Genomic DNA, 18933 nt, shown 5'->3' on the forward strand with positions numbered 1-18933 from the left:
TTACGCATAATCAACTCTTGAATCCAAATTATTTTGTAGACTCTAAAATTATCTTTTTAAAGAATTTTAATTAATTTTAAGATTTTATTAAAAGAATATATTTTAATAAATGACTAATCGCATCTAATAAAAAAAAATTAATAACAATTTTATTTTTTATTTTTTTTTCTTTTCGTCTCTAAATTAGTTGGGCGACCATAAAACCATTACAACAAATGAAATTAACATCAATATTTCCCGCAGCCAGTACTTTTCCCTGCTAATCTTTGGTATAAATCACTGCCAGATTATTTTTGCAGTTAGTTATCAACCAAAGCTGAAACACTTTCTAAATGATTTGGAAAAATTTATGAAGATAATATCATGTCTGTGTGAGATTGGGTTTCTCTTTGTAAGTTACTTTTAAGTTATGGTTGTTGGAGCATGTAGTTGTTTTAAGTTCGGAGTCTGAAATCTGAATTTATGGCGACAATCATTTAAGTCATATGTTCTAGTTTTTGTCTTCTTTTTGTTGGATTTAATTCCCTGTTTATTCTAATATGTTTGATATTTCAAGTTGTGAAGCTGTGAAATTTTATATTGTCTTACAGCTCCGAACAAAAAAAAAAAAATTGTCATACGACCTATAGATAATATTCATATTTTATTCTGCCTTTTCAAAACAAAAAACAGCTGTGAACAAGATTATGACATTGAGAGATAGACATGGCCCTTTGTTTTTATAAATCAAAAAAAGAAAAAGAATGAATGCAATTTGTTTATATGAAGAAATTTTTTGTACAAAATTCCATAAACCACCAGTCAGATGAATCGTCCATTCCATCCATCCAACCAAGAAAAGGCAATCCACGAGTCAAGTTGCTGAATGATGCATTGGCCAGGATTGTCTGACCAAGTTTCAACCCTAAAAAAGAAAGAAACAATTAAAGTGGAATAGGGATCGTTTATCTATGGAGCGGACATCGTGGATGAGCGAGAGGACCAACTGAACATGCATAAAGGTTCGAAAAAAACATCATCACTTGCCTTCAATGCGAACCAGCCTTTTCTGCAGTTGATGATTTGATGTCATCTATGACTTTCTATGCCACCTTCATTGTATCGTAAGGAAGATTATAAGCAAGGTTACTTGCATATTAATGATGACTCTCCATAAGATCGGCAAGAGTTATCTTTCCGCATTTACCAGCATCCAGCCTATCAAACTTCTCACTGATCTGCATAATGTCTTTTTCTGATACCTTTCCCATCTCCTTGAGCTTGTAAATGAGAAACTCTGATTTGCTGCATGTATAAACCGACATTAATACTCAACAATGAATCAAGTAAACTACAGATTAATTCACCATAAATGAACAGAAACTAACAATGTTGAAGACGAAAATGGAATTTTAGAATAAATTAGGATCCTTAGACATAAGACAAAGATAATGGTATACAAATTACTAAGAACATTTTAAGAACTGAAATGTCTGAGGGTAATGCAACGTGGTAAAGTAAAACGATATCCAGTGTATCCAGTAGGAAAAATCTAGTCAAATGATGTAACACCTTAAGGACTTCAATCATTGTTACATTATCATAGCCTCATAGGCTTTTGCACTCAAGTCCACTAAGCAGCAAATGACAATACATAAGATAGGAAATAAATCAGGTTTTCTCTCCAGTGAGCACCAAGATAGAGAATCAGAAGATTGTAATCTTACAACTGCAAACACCTTAATAAACAACTGAATCAATAATAAGTCATTGACAAAAGAAGGAATGTATCCCAATGGATGCATCACAGAAGCAACGATGTACTGCTCCTGTTTATAATCATCTAGACCCATGTACAATACTGTGGTCTGAGATATTCATAAAATGTCGTCCACGAGGGAATAGATGCCGCAGAAAAACAGCACTGATTGAGAAACTAGCAGCATGACAAGAAGCAGCAGTATAGGACAGCTCAAAATGCAAAAGGCCTCAGTTTGTCCTCAATAAAGTATCTCAAAGGCCCTCACTTTAAAGACACAGTTATCTAGTCTATTCTAGGCTTCAGATAGTAGCAGTGTCAATATAACTCAAATACACTACTTAATCCCAATTTTCTGGGATTGGCAATTTGAAATTTTTTCTTCTGGTCCTTTTATGGCATGCTTTCAAAAAGGAAAGGTATCATTCGGGCACATTTTTTGTAGTGTTTTTGAACATGTCTTGCAAGGGGGTAATAGAAAGTGAAGATGACTATCACAATTCGATTGAGAAGATCATATTTGACCTAGCAGACAGAGCAAATGAGGGAGAGCAGATGTGGCATCCAAATTGTGCTCACAAGGGAGACACATGATTTTAATAGCATAATATAACGCAATTCCAACAAAAACGGCCTACAAATAAAAATCTGATTCCAATTTGAGAAGTTATGCATTAAAAGTGACTTGGATTGAGAATCTGTTATTTGAATATTTAAGCAATTGGATGTTAATAACACATGAGACATAAAATTCACCATGACTCCAAATATGAGTTCTTCAAGCTTTCATTAAATACATTTCTCTGTAACCTTTAAATTGAAACAAAACTAAAAACTATTTTCTGATAAAATAAAATGTCAACTAATGAACTAAAAAGAGTACAGCAGTTATCGAGGAAAAGGGGAAAACTACAGTAAGTGTTGGAATCATTATATCAACCTTTCAGGTATTATTGCCTTAACCAATAAGCTTCAAGCACACAATTACTAGAAACTTAAAAAGATGGAGATGCACAATTAGATACTAACCAAATTCTGTAAAATAGCATACCTGACAAAACCATTGTTGTCAATATCAGCGGCGAGAAACTCTGAGACAGTCATGTCCTGTCCAAGCACCCACTTCGCCATTCTCCTATGCCTCTTGTCCACTCTAGCCTCAGCCAAATACAGAAACGCTCGAGCAACAGCCAGAGTCGAAACAAGCAACCAAATGGCAGCAAAAATCCTACCAGGCAATGTCTTAAACGCCGTATCACCGTATCCAACAGTAGTAACAGACATAACAGAAAGGTAAAAAGCATCCAACCAACCAAGACTCTCAACAAAATGCATAACACCACTACCAATTCCAATGCAAAGAACCACAACTCCTAATGCCAATCCCACCTTCATTCTTATCCTCATTCTCCCCTTTTTCACATCAATTATATAAGATCTCGCGGAGTCCCTTTTTTTACCCTCATCTTGAACAGTTCTCAACAAATAATTCTCTTGCAAATCAAGAACATAACTAACCATCCCACTAAGCAAAATATCAATAAAACCAAATCCAACCAACACAAACAATATTGAAAACAACTTGGTAGCCACGCTATTAGGGGTAATGTCACCATATCCAATTGTGCACATTGTGACAATACAAAAATACAATGCATCAACAACAGGGTGAGTTACATGACCCACAAAATTATGACGATTAAACCAATATATAACAACGCCCAAAGATAAATATAACACTAAAAGAACAAAAGCTTGTCTTACAATCGATTGGGAACCAAATGGAGGCTTGGGAATTGAAGGATGGATGACATCATTTAAAACTGCCATGGCAGGTGCCGTTTTGGACCTGTGAAGATTGGTTTTTTCCCATGTGAAATTTGGGTCTAATAACCATGAAGCTGTTGTGGCTGAGTTTAGTAGGTTTTGTTGTAAAAGAGGGTCTTGAAGATTTATAACGTTTTCTTGAGAAGAAGAAGAGGACGGTTGGGGTGAGTGAAGGGATGAAGTTAAGGCATCCAAGATTGCAGATGATCCAATTCCAGAAGAGGTAGAGGAAGAAGACGGACCAAATATGAGTCTATCTTTTAATTCTGATGGGGTTAAAGGGACAGGGAGAGAAACTTCATCGTTTTCTGGAAGAGGAAAGAGAGGTAGCGTTGGCGTTGTTCTCTTCCTGGGACTTACGAACGGAAGCAAAGGATCAGTTTCCATATGAAAATTGGATTCAGATTTTGGGAATATCGGTTGGGATGTGAAATGTAAAGAGAGACATGAAACAAGGTGGCGGTACGCATCCGAAAGTCAAAGGAAATGAAAAAGAACCGATCAGAGTTTTCTCAAGCACATCCATATAGGCAAACAGAGAGAATGCGCGTGTAAATTGTATTTTATGTGTAGAACATGGACGAGAGAGAATCCCCTTTTGTTTCGGGAATCTTTTAAGTGAAACGAAAGATCTATTTTATCTCACCTCATGAAAGGCATGGAGTGCGTACGAGATACAAACAAACAAAAAGTGTCGGTAGTTTCTTCGATCTTGGAAGAGGGATATGCAAAAGTCACGCGCTGTTGAAAAAGTGCGTGTGACGGTGCGAAGGCTTTGTGTGTCGTTGAGCGGGTCTTGAGAATTTTGATTGGGCCACAATGCCAACCGGCACGTGAAGCTGTTCCTTGGTTTGGATGGATTACAAATTTATTTCGAGCTGGAGGCCGAAAAGGAAAATGAATAATTAATCGCAATCACCATGAGCCTCAGATGTTTTAGATAATGGAAGCAAAATGATCCAAGTGACGAGAAAAGAAAGATGGATTTTGATAAATTATTGGAGTATTTTACTGGTTAAAGGACAGCTTTCCAATCATTGTCCACCACAAATGCTACTTTGGGTTGCTTAATATTGCAACAAACATAACTCATTCAGCATATTAGTTTGTAGAAATATAACAGAAAAAAGGCAAACAACTGCTTTCCAGACGAATCATCAGTTGCCAAACCTCTGCCTCCATAATATTTGAACTAATACAGCATTTTTCACATGACTCACTAAACTGTAATCCACCACCAGGTTTATTGCTCAACAGAGCATTGGAAAGGTAATACAGTCGAAAATAGAAAAAAACACTAAAAATGGGTCCATGTTTCACATTTGAACTAATCATCATCATCAAGAACACTCCGACGCCTCTGGATCTGTAAAATCAGATAAATAATGGAGAGAAATCAAAATACTTCAAACTTTGACGTGAAAAATAAACAAGTAGCAATGTATGATGACTTACTGTGACTTTGGTCTGTTTAGTTGTTTGGGTGTTTATCTGTTCCAGGAGTGATATAAGCCTCTCCTCAGAAACCTTCACATCGGTTCAGCCATAAACATTTCAGTTCTTTATGCTAAGCTACAGATGTGGTACAGAACAATTGCACCCCTTAATATTAGGCATGCAGCAAAAAGCAGTTAGACAATAAAAATTTCACCATACCTTTTCAACTATCTGACCCATCTGAGCAGCTCGTAGTAGAACATCCTCCACACCTCTTGCCTTCTCAGGTTTCACCAAGGCAATTCGAGCAACTGCACAAAATGTATAACAGCAAAGAACATAAATGACAAGGAATATATATAGGAAAAAGACAAAGCAGAATAAGTATAACCCCTTATCTGTCATCTATGCCTGCCATTAATTCATTGTACTCTTTTTCCTTCATGTAGTTATCTTATTGTTTTAAATTCTTTTCAACTTTCCAAAGACAACGGAATGAGAGGTGCTGTGATGGTATAGGGGATATATCACTGAAAGTTTCTATGCGTTATTTGTACATGATAGGAGTTTGCAACAAAGAGAAAATCACATCATACTGTGATTCATGCTTTCCATTTCATAAATGAATTCAACCTTCCACCTATACAATCCTCATAAGCTCTATTCAATTCAGATTTTCGCAGCTTTATATTCACAAATCTCGCACTACATAATTCAAATCTAATCTGTGCCTTGGTCATAAAGAGAAGTAGAAAACAGATCAAATTCAGTTTTTGACATGCAAGATGTTTAGGAAATCAAAAGAATCCCTGTCATCCTAACATCTTTCCTTGTGAGAATTCCAATTGTATGCCTCCCGCAGTTTTTTAAACTCCATACCAAAATTAGGTCTTTTTAATATAAATAAAAACTAGTAATAAGCACACTTCTCCATGCTTTCTAAAGCATAAATTCACTATTCCCAACCATGATGACAAACACAAACATCCTTACACAAAGTAAACTAAATTCAAAGATTTAACATGGCAGTTATATATCATGAATAGAATGCAACATTAAACTTGATAATCAGATAAAATAACTTAGAACAGTAAGCAATTCCTTGAGAGAATCCACATACAAACAAAGATTTAAGCAATTAACAACAGGATTCTTTAATCCACTCAAATGGTGAATTGTGATTCAAACTTACGTCTTTCACGTGCTTCAGTGGACAAAATCTGACTGAGCATCATTTGCCTCCGTTCATTTGCCTCCCTAAATTAATGGCTTTTAATCATCAAATCGATCATTTAATTTGATCCCAAAAAAAAAAAAAAAAAAAAGTCTTACAACATGTAAGACTTAGAAACAATAAGCATATACAAAAAACAGACCTCTTGGCATCTTCCTGATCTTTCTGTTGATCAGGATTCTGTTGGTTCCCCTATTAATCAGAAAATTCTAATTAGTACCATTAAATTAAAAGCACAAGCAAACCAAATTAAAATTCTTTAATAGAAAGAATTCGTACAAATTAAAATGAAAAGACATAGATTACCACTCCATGTTGAGCCATTAGCTCTTGCATCCTTCTTCGTCTAATTGCTTCTAGTTCAGGATCAGCCTACAAAATTAGGAAAATTTAAAATCCCTAGGATTCCAAAAACATCAGCAAAGAGTAACTTAACCGCTTACAATAGACCTTGGAATTACAGGCCAAAAATGATTAAAAGCTCTAATGAACCAAGTGTAAATGGAATATTCAAAGTTCAAACAAAGATAGAAAACAAGAATCGAAGGAGTGAAAGCCCAATGAGATGTTTGGTTGCCCAGAAATTTAGTTAGAAAAGAAAGGAGAATGGAAATAAATACCATGGATTCGAGAGTGTTATCCCCTCCTCCAAAAAGCAGGTTAGCGCCTTCTTCATCGGTTTGAGAATACTGGATTCGAGCGTTTGAGATCACAACAGGCTTTAGCTTTACACCATGTTTGCATTTAGCGGAGGGAAAGGAAAGGAGCGGGAAAAAAAAAAGTACAGTGGCGGAATCGGAAAAAATTTTCATTTATTTGAATAAAAATTTAATTAAAAAAAAAAAAAAGATACAAACTCAATAATTGTTTTTTGTAATGTTTATTTTTTTAATATCTCAATTTAAGATAAAAGCTAAAGAAATAAATGTTGAAATTTTTTCTTTTTATAAAAAAAAATTATTAAATTTATATTTTTATTATAATATTAAATTTAATTATATAATTTATATTTTTTATAAAAATAAATTTTTTATGAGTATTTTATATAATATCACAGTTTATAAATATTTTATAATTTTTTAAATCTTAATAATAAAACAAGCTAAAGTAGTGTTTTAATAAATTAAAAAATTAAATTAAACATAAAATTAAAAGTAAATCAATAATTATATAATATATTTTACTACATTAAATATATCTAATTTTATTTAAAAATATTTGTTTATACAAGTTAAGTAGTATAAAGATATATTTATATATTATATGTTATTTTATAAAAAAAAATTATAATTGAAAAAATTTATTATAATGAATTATTTTATTTTATTTTTATAATTTATTAAAATAATAATTGTTAGAAATTTTTTTATTTTTTTATTTAAATTTTTTTTATTAATATCTATATAATCATAGTGTTAATGTAGCCTGTCTTCGACTAGTAGGCCCACAACAGTGCATCAATTTTCCTTTAATTTTGATTATGAGTTTATATTTAATATACTATGATCATGGTTGGTATAAAATATATAATAAGATAATATAAGATAACATTATAAATAGAATTAAATAAAAAATATCAATTTATTTTGTATTTGATATATACAATGATTAAGATATGATAATTTATTTATTTACCAAAATTATTTTTTTAAAAATTTATACAATTTAAATTATTGATATAATTTTTAAAGATTTAATATGATATATAAATTTAATCTCATAAATTAAAAATAATCATTTTCACTTAGAGGATTAAATAATCTTATGCCAAGAAAATATTAATTTTTTTTGTAATCTTTATATCTCTCTTTACATACAAATCAAATATAATATAAAATAATAATTATCTTATCCTATTGATAATCTTATGTATCAAACATGATTTATAAATATATAAATTTTGTATTGTTAATAAATTAAATAATATAATTTTAATAATAAGTAAATATCAATTTTTAAAATTAATATTTTTTAACAAATTATTTATTAATGAGATAATATTATTTTATTTATTTTATTAATAAAATAATATCGTTCCGAACAATACATAAAATTTCTATACCCACGACCAAGCAAAATATAAATTCTTAAATAATTAACTAAAAAAAGGTCACAAAATTGGGCTTGGATAGACTCAGGTTGAGTCCTACTCCAGCCCAACTACCCAACTCTCTAGAAAGATGATCCAACTTGACCCAATTGCTGCATGAAATTGCTTCAACAAAACCAAGTAGACTAATAATATTTATGATCCCGTGAAGCCCTTGCACTTTACAGTCACTGATTGCAATTAACACCCTTTTCCTTTCTGCTTGGATTCCTTCCAATCCTAAAGATTTGATTTGCAATTCGCAAGAGATTCTTGTATCATTTTTTTTGTTTTCATTTTTTGCGACTGATGACCCTACTTGAGTCCAACAAGCGGTTCATATTCAATCTCCCAGATCAAATCTGAAGGCCCACCCCAAAAGTATTAGGTCAATCCACATTTAACCAAAACTCGAGCAGTTGAAACAGAATAATCTGCTGTCATTTATTACTCCTCACTCAAACTAAAAGCGAAATATACGTCAAAAACCCCTGTGAGAAACTGAGCAAAGTGAGAAGTGATGAAGATGAACTAGTAAAATCTCCAAAATTAAGATCAAAAGAAGAAGCAGACAAAAAGCTATTAAGTAAGCCAAAAAAAAAAAAAAAAACCCCAAGAATCAAAGTATCCTAGTAAGAAGAAATAGCTAGGAGGAAGAACAGAATCAATGGGTTTCACCATGGGATTGAACTTCCTCCTTCTCTTAGCCATGGTGGCGACTAACATCCTCTCCGTTTACCACCTCTCTTCCACCGTCCAATCTCCCAAACTGCCTTCGCCTACGCCTATCCCTGATCACCTCCTACGCCAGCTGAATACTATACGCGCCACCATCAACCACCTCACGCGCCACAACCCCTCCACCGCCACGACTGCTGCCAAACCCACCTCCACCGTACCTCAAGATCTCATCCTCCATTCCCAAATCGGCCCCATTGCCTCTTCCTGCCACAACCACCCTGACCTTCTCCATAGATACATGAATTACACTGCTTTTTCAATATGCCCTTACGATCCTGACCTCCAAGAAACCCTTATTCTCAACGGTTGCCACCCACTTCCACGACGGCGTTGCTTCTCAAAAACCCCATCAAAACCCCTTTCTTCTCTTCCCCTTAACCCTTTCCCAACGGCCCTCTCCGACTCCTCTGTAATCTGGAACAAATACTCATGTAAATCTTTTGCCTGTCTCTCCCAAAGCAACCCCATAGGCTTCGATCTCAACGCCCAACGCTCTTCTTTGCTAAAATACGCTTCTGAACTCGATCTTCCCGTTAACCAGTTCATGCAATTGGCTAAGTCAGCTAATTCAGTGATCCGTCTTGGCATTGACATAGGCGGGGGAACTGGAACCTTCGCAGCTATAATGAAGATTTTCTACAATGTTACGATGCTGACCACCACCATGAACGTCAATGCACCTTACAATGAAGCCGTGGCTTTGAGAGGGTTGGTGGCTTTACACGTGCCGTTACAGCAGAGGTTACCGGTCTTCGACGGGACGATGGATCTGGTCCGGTGTGGGAGGGCGGTGAACAGGTGGATACCTGTGTCGGTTATGGAGTTTATGTTTTATGATGTGGATAGAGCGTTGAGAGGGGGAGGGTATTTGTGGGTGGATCGATTCTTTAGTAAAGGAGTGGATCTGGACAAAGTTTATGGGCCATTGATCGGGAAGCTTGGGTATAAGAAAGTGAAGTGGGCAGTTGCTAATAAGACTGATCCAAGTGGTTTGAAGAATGGGGAAGTTTACTTGACTGCTTTGTTGCAAAAGCCTGTTTCAAAGTGATGATTGGGATTGAGGATTCATTGAATTTTTGTAGGTAATTAATTAGCTTAATTTCTATAATTTGGTAATTTTGCTTGAGTTTCTTTCACAGTTTGGTACTAGGAGTTTTGGGTGAATTTGTTTTTTGTTTTTTTTTTTTTTTCTTTGGGAGCTGAAAATCTTCTGCATATCGCTGCATTTTTATTGCATTTTTGGGTTAGGTGGTTATTTGATCTGAGGTGAAGGTGAGGCATATTCATTGTGTATTAATAGTGACATGATCCTAGTAGTTGAAGACTTGAAGTGAATTGTTGTTGTTTAAGGTCAATGTAATAATGAATTAATGAAACTTGTTGCTTTTCTTGCTGTACCTTGAGCGTATGGTTTTCTACTTGTAAGTTTTCATATCTCAATGATAGCATTTGCATTTGAACCTGTATTTGATTTAACAGTCACTCCTTTTTTTGTGTGTGAATTTCTTCTGGTTTGGTCTGGATTTGTTGCTATAAGTGATCAGAGTTGAGGTCTTGATATGTGAGAAGAAGGCCTTTGGTTACAAATCACCTGGAGATTGACCTAAGTCTAATGCAACTTTTATCTGATCTAAAGCTACAAGCCTAAATCGACTTCTTTCCATTGTTTGAATAATGTCTAATTTCCATCCTTTCTGATGTTTTGCAATCCAATTATTCCTATCATTATTTTTGGAAGATCGTGATTAGAATCAATTAATTTCTTCAAGAATACTTTCTGGATAAAGCTTTTAACTTATTTCCCTGCATTATAAAAGCATATTAAGTGGGAGGCTAAAATTTGCATCTAGTTTACATTTAATCTGTTCCTATTCTGATTGTAACGAGTGAATTTCCAATGTTTTCCCAGATATTGATGTCAGATAACAATTGCTTGGATGCGGGAAACATGCCACCACCAGTCCGAAGATTAACGACAACACTGAGAAAAGCTGGAAGAAAATTTTGCTTGAGTAACAAAAGCAACTTATTTATTTATTTCCGCTAATGTGGATTAGGATTTCGGCTGCTTCTTCATGTCGTAAAGATTGTAGATGTCCAAAAAATTTATATGGAGCAGAGGGTATTGTAAAATCTCAAGGTTATTTTATATTCATTTTTCAACTTCTTGGTATAACATTTTGTTGCTGTCTACAAATAAATCTCTAGAACAAATCTGAAATAATGGAGTAATACCATTTCTTTTTTTTGTTTTGGATAGCAAGCAAACGTATGAAAAAATTGTTGAAAAAAGAAGGCTTTCTGCATGTACTATCTTGCGATAGTCTCCTCGTAAGTGATCCACTCAGAATCTTTGAATCATATCAGTCGAGTGGGGGACAACTTTGTTGGAGCATCCGCAGCTGTGTCCCTCCTTATTGACCACTCCATGCATCCATGATATGTACTCGATAATTATATATAAATACATACATATATATATATATATAAAGAAATCTAAAGCTGCTGCGGTGCAGCCCTGTCCTTCAAAAGTCTTCAGCCTCCTCCTAATATTTGTTCCTTTTTTTTCTGTATTAATTTAATTTTACATATTAATTTGGGAAGAGGAATCCTACGTTCTGTCACTTAAGTCTGTTTCTACACAAATATCTGCATATATAAATCTAGGGACCAGTCCTACCAGTCACAATGCAACACGTGATATCCATACATGAGTCTATCAATGCAGCAAGGGTCCCAACATGGATACAAGTTGACTGGCAAAGCCACCAGGTTTAGTCAAGGCTTCAAAAATCCAACATAAAGATGAGGATCTCATTTGGAGGCAAGAGTAGACTAATGCTTGCAAAAACCAAAAACCAAAAATTTACCACTCACATCCTTGGAAACTCATTAATTCTATATAAATTGGATTCGGCATATAGCATGTTCTTCATTTAGTTATCTAGTTCTTTTTTTTGGTCGAAAAGGATAAAGGAAAGTTTTTCCATTTCAAGAGTGAGACAGTTCACAAGTCTTACAGAAAACTTCAATTGAATTTACAGATCGCTCAAAAAAAAAAAAAAAACAAAGAATATTAACAATGAAACTCAAACGTAGCCTTACCAGCAAAGTATTCCAAATTTACAAACTCAAACAACCCCATGGCGTTTAGTTATCCAGTTATCCATCTTTCTATAATCCACAAAAGAAAAACGTCAAAATCTAATATAATAAAGAATACATATCTCAAACCAAAAACATTTAAAAAATAAAAAACTAAAGAAGTTGTAGCCTAACTTAGTTGTTTCTGACTAGTAAGTTTCAACCAAGTGACAACATCTTAATTAGAGCTGAAGTATAACATTCATGGAGCTTGTAAAATTTCAGTTGACCTATCAAGCACTAACCTTCTTTCCGAGGAGGTGCTGCAGGTCAAGCACATTCATCTTGGCGGCAAGAATGAAGTCATTTTCTGTCAGTCCACCTATGCACGAGGAATTATTAAGTTTGAACATTACAGGAAAGTTAGAGAAGAAATATAACCCTAACCCTTAGAACACCTACACAAAATTTGCCAGCTCTATCTATAATTCATCATAACAGTAAATATTATAAAAAAATATTGACCAAACTTAATCGCATGCCTTTCAGCTTATCCAAGAAGTGGAGAAATTCTGCTTCTATTCATGCAGGAATTAAGTAAAACCTTGTTGTTTCAAGAACAAAGAAATAATAAAGAAATCATTCTAAACAAAAGTCTGTAAAAGTAAAAACACAGAACAAGTGTAAACAGACCGAAAAAGGAAGAAGCAAAAAGGAACAACACAAAATGAGAGTATTTCAATGGGGAAGATAATTCTTACCAACTGCATGCGTCCATATTTCAATGGTTACATTGTTCCATCCGACAAGATGCAAATCTGGATGATGGCCTGCATTAACAACAACACTTTCACTTATCCATGCAATGACCAACCCACCCCCCCCCCCCCCCCCCCCCCAAACCAGCAAGTCAATTAGACAGTCATTATCTCCCATAGATCAGTATTGGGTAAAAAACATTACACAAAGTACCTTCTGATTCAGCAATATCAGAGACAAGCTGAAACAGCTCCAATCCTTTGGTGAAACTCTTCACTTTCCAAGACCTTTTTAGCTTCAATGTACCACCTTCATTTACCAAACTCCAACCATCTACCTGGTCACACTTAAATAGTAAAGGATTTTGGTTTATGTAACGAAGAAAATTAATAAACTTTTAAAAACATACCTTTGGAATTAGTTTACTTGCAGCTTCTTCAGTCATGGGCCTTAGATCCTTTGAGTTGCATGGCACACACTTCTTAGTCAACAAATCTGAAAGGCAAATAAACCACATGTGACAAAAAGAACCATCCATTGTGATTAAATCTAATTTCGTCACATCATCACAAAACATTAGATACTAATGATGGGCAATATATAGTACACAAAAAACCGCACCAAAAAGTGAGAAATGAAAAGTTCTATGTATCAGTTATATGCTACAGGTTTAATCCCCTAACACATAATAACACTTTGAACAAATAGGGAATGGTGTCAGGGAAAAGTATTCTTGTCAAGGAAATTGACCAACTTAATCCCACCTCACCTGGCCAATTTATTCACCCCAACATCTGCTAATGAAGTTCAATCCTACTTCTTAAACTCTGCGTAGTCAAGATAAAGTGCAAGATGATATGGGGAGGCAAGAATAATGGATACTTTAGGTCCCAATTAAAGAAATAGCGCTATGGAGCATGGAATTGAAAAGCAAATGTAAAGAGACTCTTAGGCTGCCAAAGAAACTGATTTTAGTTTCTACAATAAGAAAAGATCATAAAAGAATAGAGTATACAGATTTTTCAAAGATATCAAAATGAAAACTAAATTTAACAATTGAATTAAGATTGTATCATTCTGCCTCCAACTTCCCATGTAAGAGACTAATGAAAAGGCACTTTTTTCACAAAGTATAGTATCTCAACATAGCAACGCGTCACTTAAACCTTTATAACCACCATTTCAGAAAATGTTAAACAATCCATTTCCCAGAATATGATGATTAAAAATGCCTTCGGTTTGCCCCATTCAAAAAACGTCAGAGGGGAAGGTCTTAAATCTTTGGCGAAATGGTATAGGCTATAAAAATGAACACAAAGACATCGTCTTGATTCCAAAAGACACAGATATGGTAGTAGGCAGCTTTGCTTCATAGTATCAACATTATAAGATGGTCTATGGTCCTCACACACCTTTATCAGTGCCAGTGCAAAAAGTTCTAAATCCATAAACCGATACCCTATTTGATGAAATTCCAGTACGATCATGAAGAATCTCAGTCACTTGTATACCGGAACTGCATATAATAATACAAAATACTTCTTCATACAATAAAATTCTCTAACAAATTTAAACAAATAACTTTTATTATACGATTTTTATTACTATTATTCCAATATTACAAGATCAATATAAACTAATATCAAATCCAGCTAGATTATATGTTCGCAGTATTTTAATTTCGTTAAGATTTCCCTCACAATAAACTTTATTTCAAAATTAACACTCAGCCAAAAACCTTGATAAAGGATTTAATTGCAACGAAAAAAACTTATATAAACCAACAAAAAAGGGAAATTGAAATGTCATCATCATATAAGCTTAGAAGCAGCAATAAAGATTCAATTTTTAATTAAAAAATAAAATTTTCAGAGAAATTACCGTCCATGAGGTCAAAAAAGGATTTGAAGCGAAAGGAAAGGTACCTGAAAATAAATTTAAAAAAAAAAGGAAAATGAGAGAGAGAGAGAGAGAGAGAGAGAGAGAGAGAGAGAGATTTGAATGGATAAGTAGGTACCTGAGGTTTAGAGAGTGAGAGAAGAGCAGTTCGTAGCACTCGCGCAATCATTTGGCCAAATCTTGATGATGCTTCGGTTTTAATTTCAAGCCAAACATTATAAATAAAAAATAAAAAAATCCTGCCATTTTGAAAGAAAGAAAGGAAACCACACGTTTTTAGTTGAAATATTCAACTCCGGAAGGTTATCGAAATTTTTGTTTGATCCTTAATTTTTCTATTATCTCACTCTTTTCCCTTTACTTTATCAATTTTAATTTGTTGGGCTAGAAACTTAAAACAGATGGCTTTTTCTAAGTTAAGATTTTTTTTTTAAGAAATAAATCAAGGTTATTAACCATGTTAAAAATGTGTTAGCGAAAAAAAATTGTTGAAAATGTTAATAATAATTATGGTGTTTCTTTTCTATATAAAATGGAAATCATCAAATTCAAATGCAATTCTTTGTATATTAAAAAAAAATTGCATCGATCCAAATATTCATGTATATAATTAAATTAAATATTAAATTTTATGAATAAATTTATAAAACATTTGTTTTTAATACATATAAAACTAAAACTGAAAAAGGAAAGGTTTGGATTGTTTAATTTAGTTATTTACAATATATACTTTTCAATTAAAATGAATGTTTATTATCTCTACTCAAATTTAAATTTAACTCTAGAAAATTAATAAAAAATATTAACAATCATTTAAGATTATCTAATAATTATTTATCTAAACATCTAATTATTATTAATTGATGTATGATTTTTTTTTTCAAAAAATAATATTGAAATCTTTATTTTTCAAATAAAAAACACAAAATTTAATATCTTTATTTTTTACGAAAAAAAACCTTAGTTCGAAGATAAATAAGTAATTATAAGCAATAAAATTTAAATTTTAAATTTATTGTATGTTATATTATACGGATAATTATTTAAATTAATTGAATTAAATTTTAGATTTTAATATATTTAAGGGTTTAAAAAAGTTAAAATTCTAAAAAAATCTCTTGAATTATTTTATTTTTTGAAATAAGTTTTTTGTATTTTGATTTGTATGTTATTTTAAATGAAAGTTTATGTTAAAGATTTATTTAGATATAAATTAAAAATTAAAAATTTATTTGAATGCAAATTAAAAGTTAATAATTTATTTTAATATAAATTAAAGATTAAAAATTTATTTGAATGTAATAAAAATATAAAAAATATCTAAATAAAATTATTAAATTCAAAATTTTTATATTATTTTAGCAAAAAAAGAAATTGACCCAGACGATTTCGATTGTCAACGTAAGTGGAGAATTACTACGTTAGCTGAATAAGTATAGAGATTGGGGCAAAAATTAAAAATACAGCAAATAAAGATGCTCTGAAACAAATAATTTTAATTTCGTGGCAATAATAATAAAAATTTTCATTTACCAATTTCCTCCCTGGTCCGTCCGGTTCTTCTCGTCGCTTAAAACGCTCACAGTTTTAGCTGGGAAGAACATCTGTCAACCAAAAATCCGATCATTTCCGAGAAAATCTTGTTAAACGAGAAAAAAAAATGGTCAGCTTTCTTTCTCTCTCTCAACGACACAGTCTTTCAATTTTGAATTATACGAACTTAAGAAAAAAAATTTTCTAATTTGCGTTTTTGAGATCTGATTTGGCTATGTTCAGTTATCTCTATGGCAGATCTAAACCTATTTACCTCGTTTTTGAATTTAATTTCCTTTATGATATTTATTTTTCTAACAGTTAGACTCAGATCCAAGTTCTTTCTTTTAGAGTTAAAAGATTTGATAATCGTAGGCTTTAAAATAAGCTAAAGTTGAGAACTGGAAAAGCATCTTAAATTCAAAATAAATTGGCGTTATTTATTTATTATTTTACTTTTAATTAGCTTGGTTAGTTGAATCCATTGCTATTGTTATGAAAAAAATTGATTCTTCAATGAGCTTTGCTTTTCTTGTTTGTAGGAGTTGTGCCCTTCAATTAAAAACGTCCTTCTTTTGGATTCCGAAGGGAAAAGAATAGCTGTTAGGTATTATTCAGATGACTGGCCAACAAATTCTGCTAAGGAAGCCTTTGAGAAAGCTGTATATACCAAAACCCAAAAGACTAATGCCCGTACCGAAGGTCAATTAGTTTCTGCCCCGTGTTTTTTTCTGTTAATGCTTCCTTACGTTTGGTGTGATCCGAGTGTATACTTGTGATTCTAATAGATTTATTAGGAAAATGGTGAGTTAATCAATTCATTGGATTTGTGAATTTAAAAGTTTGTTTGCTTGGGCATAAAGGGTTTACCAAGGATATGGTTTTGAACTTTGTCTTGGTGTTTTTATTCGGGCGAATGAGAAAACATCCTGGGTTGGCATTGGTTTAAGCGTTGGTTCATATTGCCATTTTAACATGGTGCTTTGATGTTTTGTTTACAGCTGAGATAACAATGTTTGAGAACTATATTGTCGTGTACAAGTTCGTTCAAGACCTTCACTTTTTTGTCACTGGAGGCGAAAATGAAAATGAGATTATCTTGGCCACGGTACTCCAGGGGTTTTTTGATGCAGTTGGACTTCTCCTTAGGTTTTTTCATAAGACTTTCCAGTTTCCACTGTTACCATCTTCTGATACATGTGTGTGTGATATCACCATGCCTAATTTTGATCACTTTTCCTTGTTTTCACTATCACTTGTTCCAGAGGCACTGTGGACAAGAAGGAGGCATTGGAGAACTTGGATTTTATTTTGTTATGCCTTGATGAGATTGTTGATGGCGGGTATGAATTATCATTCATTGTACTATTGTAGTTTCATGAATCTTTCAGTCAACACTTTTCTTTGCTTGTATGATTATTAAAGTGTCTCTGGTATTTATCTGGGTTTGGTCAGTAAAAATATCTTGTGTGATTCAAAGTTTGGGTTTGGTCGGTAAAAATATCTTATATGATTTTAAGTTTGACATGCAACGGACTAGTCGTACGTCAATGAAAGTTATTTGTTGCAGCTGGAAATTGTGACATGATTTCCACAGATATTACATTAAAGCAAGAAGGTTCTTCGCTGGAAATGTCTCTTGATCCTTCTTCTTTTTGCTTCCTTAAACACCATTGAGGATAGAGATGGTAGACTAGGTTAAACATCTGCATGCTTCTGCACTAATCACACGTTTTACCCCTATAACGATGTAGGTGAGAAGATAGGCGGAAAAAGAAAACATAAAAGACTAGTACTTGGATTTTTCATTTGCTCATTATGTTGGGATGTATGGGATTGGGAAAGTAAAGGATAGGAATTGCGATATGGAACCAAGGGAAAAGAAAGATAGGGGGAAGCCACTAGAAGCAACTGTCCCATGAGGATGCTTGTGTTGTCATCCTGATTGACTGTTTTCATTTGTGCAGTATCATTCTTGAAACTGATGCAAATGTTATCGCGGGGAAGGTTGCTAGTCATAGTATGGATTCTGGAGCTCCTTTGTCTGAGCAGGTATATGACCCTTGTTCTTGAAACAAGCAACATTTGTTCCTCTTTTTCATTCTTCTTCTGATTATTTCCTCCCTAGAAAACAGAATTGAATTCTTTAACTATGAAATCTCAATAACCATTGCCACCATGTTAACACATTTGGTGTCGTACAGACAATAACTCAAGCATTGGCTACTGCACGTGAACATCTTACAAGATCTCTCTTGAAATAATGTGTGGCCAGACCAAAGGAGAGAAGCCAGAGGACATATCTTTTTGTCATGATACTATACTTGATGTGCTCAGGATAATTTTTATCCTTTTTGGGTGCAATATAAATGCTTATTCTTGGGATGGTACATTGTTGTTATTGCAAGGTTGCTTTCATGATAGTAGTGAGTAATGATGCTATTTGAGCTGCTAAACTTAAAAACCCTCTCAAAGCCTAGAGGCATTGCCTCAGTCCCTCTAACCTAATTGCATCTGACAAGTAAAGAATTTGGAATCTGGGATATAAATGAATGTAATTCCTTTCGGATTTAATCTTACATCTGTGCTACA

At 33.3% G+C, this 18933-nt stretch overlaps 5 protein-coding genes across 8 annotated transcripts; 2 read left to right on the forward strand and 3 right to left on the reverse strand.

Moving 5' to 3' along the window:
- Positions 1–626: 626 nt before the first annotated feature.
- On the reverse strand, positions 627–4259 carry LOC111274893 (two-pore potassium channel 3-like). Of its 2 annotated transcripts, XR_016334127.1 has the most exons (3): positions 2790–4204; positions 1027–1284; positions 627–904 (listed from the first exon to the last, which is right to left on the reverse strand). XR_016334127.1 is itself a non-coding variant. In XM_022859890.2 (2 exons), the coding sequence occupies exons 1-2, from the start codon at positions 3950–3952 to the stop codon at positions 1137–1139; spliced, it is 1311 nt and encodes a 436-aa protein (XP_022715625.2). In that variant the 5' UTR covers positions 3953–4259; the 3' UTR covers positions 627–1136. The 2 variants fall into 2 exon arrangements, 1 of the variants encoding a protein (XP_022715625.2); XM_022859890.2 differs by having other exon boundaries at positions 627–1284; positions 2790–4259.
- A 357-nt stretch (positions 4260–4616) lies between these two features.
- Positions 4617–7035, reverse strand: LOC111274894 (uncharacterized). Of its 2 annotated transcripts, none has more exons than XM_089755333.1 (7): positions 6857–7035; positions 6543–6608; positions 6378–6428; positions 6195–6244; positions 5222–5313; positions 5021–5092; positions 4617–4931 (listed from the first exon to the last, which is right to left on the reverse strand). In XM_089755333.1, exons 2-7 carry the CDS (start codon positions 6548–6550, stop codon positions 4893–4895), a joined length of 312 nt encoding a protein of 103 aa, XP_089611459.1. In that variant the 5' UTR covers positions 6551–6608; positions 6857–7035; the 3' UTR covers positions 4617–4892. The 2 variants fall into 2 exon arrangements, with proteins under 2 accessions (XP_089611459.1, XP_022715626.2); XM_022859891.2 differs by having other exon boundaries at positions 6195–6259; positions 6379–6428; positions 6857–7033.
- Positions 7036–8253: 1218 nt separating this feature from the next.
- LOC111274896 (putative methyltransferase At1g29790) lies at positions 8254–11238 on the forward strand. Of its 2 annotated transcripts, none has more exons than XM_022859893.2 (2): positions 8254–10144; positions 10976–11238. In XM_022859893.2, exon 1 carries the CDS (start codon positions 8993–8995, stop codon positions 10112–10114), a length of 1122 nt encoding a protein of 373 aa, XP_022715628.2. In that variant the 5' UTR covers positions 8254–8992; the 3' UTR covers positions 10115–10144; positions 10976–11238. The 2 variants fall into 2 exon arrangements, with proteins under 2 accessions (XP_022715628.2, XP_022715627.2); XM_022859892.2 differs by having other exon boundaries at positions 8258–10148.
- Positions 11239–12037: 799 nt separating this feature from the next.
- LOC111274897 (Transcriptional coactivator/pterin dehydratase) lies at positions 12038–14970 on the reverse strand (the record flags this gene model as incomplete). Its single annotated transcript, XM_089755144.1, has 7 exons — positions 12038–12240; positions 12456–12532; positions 12912–12980; positions 13123–13246; positions 13319–13404; positions 14322–14425; positions 14927–14970. Coding segments are annotated over 7 exons (516 nt in total), but the record flags the coding sequence as incomplete, so codon positions are not given.
- Positions 14971–16311: 1341 nt separating this feature from the next.
- Positions 16312–18731, forward strand: LOC111274898 (coatomer subunit zeta-1-like). Its single transcript, XM_022859896.2, has 6 exons — positions 16312–16471; positions 16884–17043; positions 17343–17490; positions 17607–17684; positions 18309–18393; positions 18546–18731. Exons 1-6 carry the CDS (start codon positions 16469–16471, stop codon positions 18603–18605), a joined length of 534 nt encoding a protein of 177 aa, XP_022715631.2. The 5' UTR covers positions 16312–16468; the 3' UTR covers positions 18606–18731.
- The last annotated feature ends 202 nt before the right edge of the window (positions 18732–18933 follow it).

This window comes from Durio zibethinus, chromosome 26, assembly GCF_047325235.1.
Source record: "Durio zibethinus cultivar Kanyao isolate XHJ-2024 chromosome 26, ASM4732523v1, whole genome shotgun sequence".
Taxonomy (NCBI): Eukaryota; Viridiplantae; Streptophyta; class Magnoliopsida; order Malvales; family Malvaceae; genus Durio; species Durio zibethinus.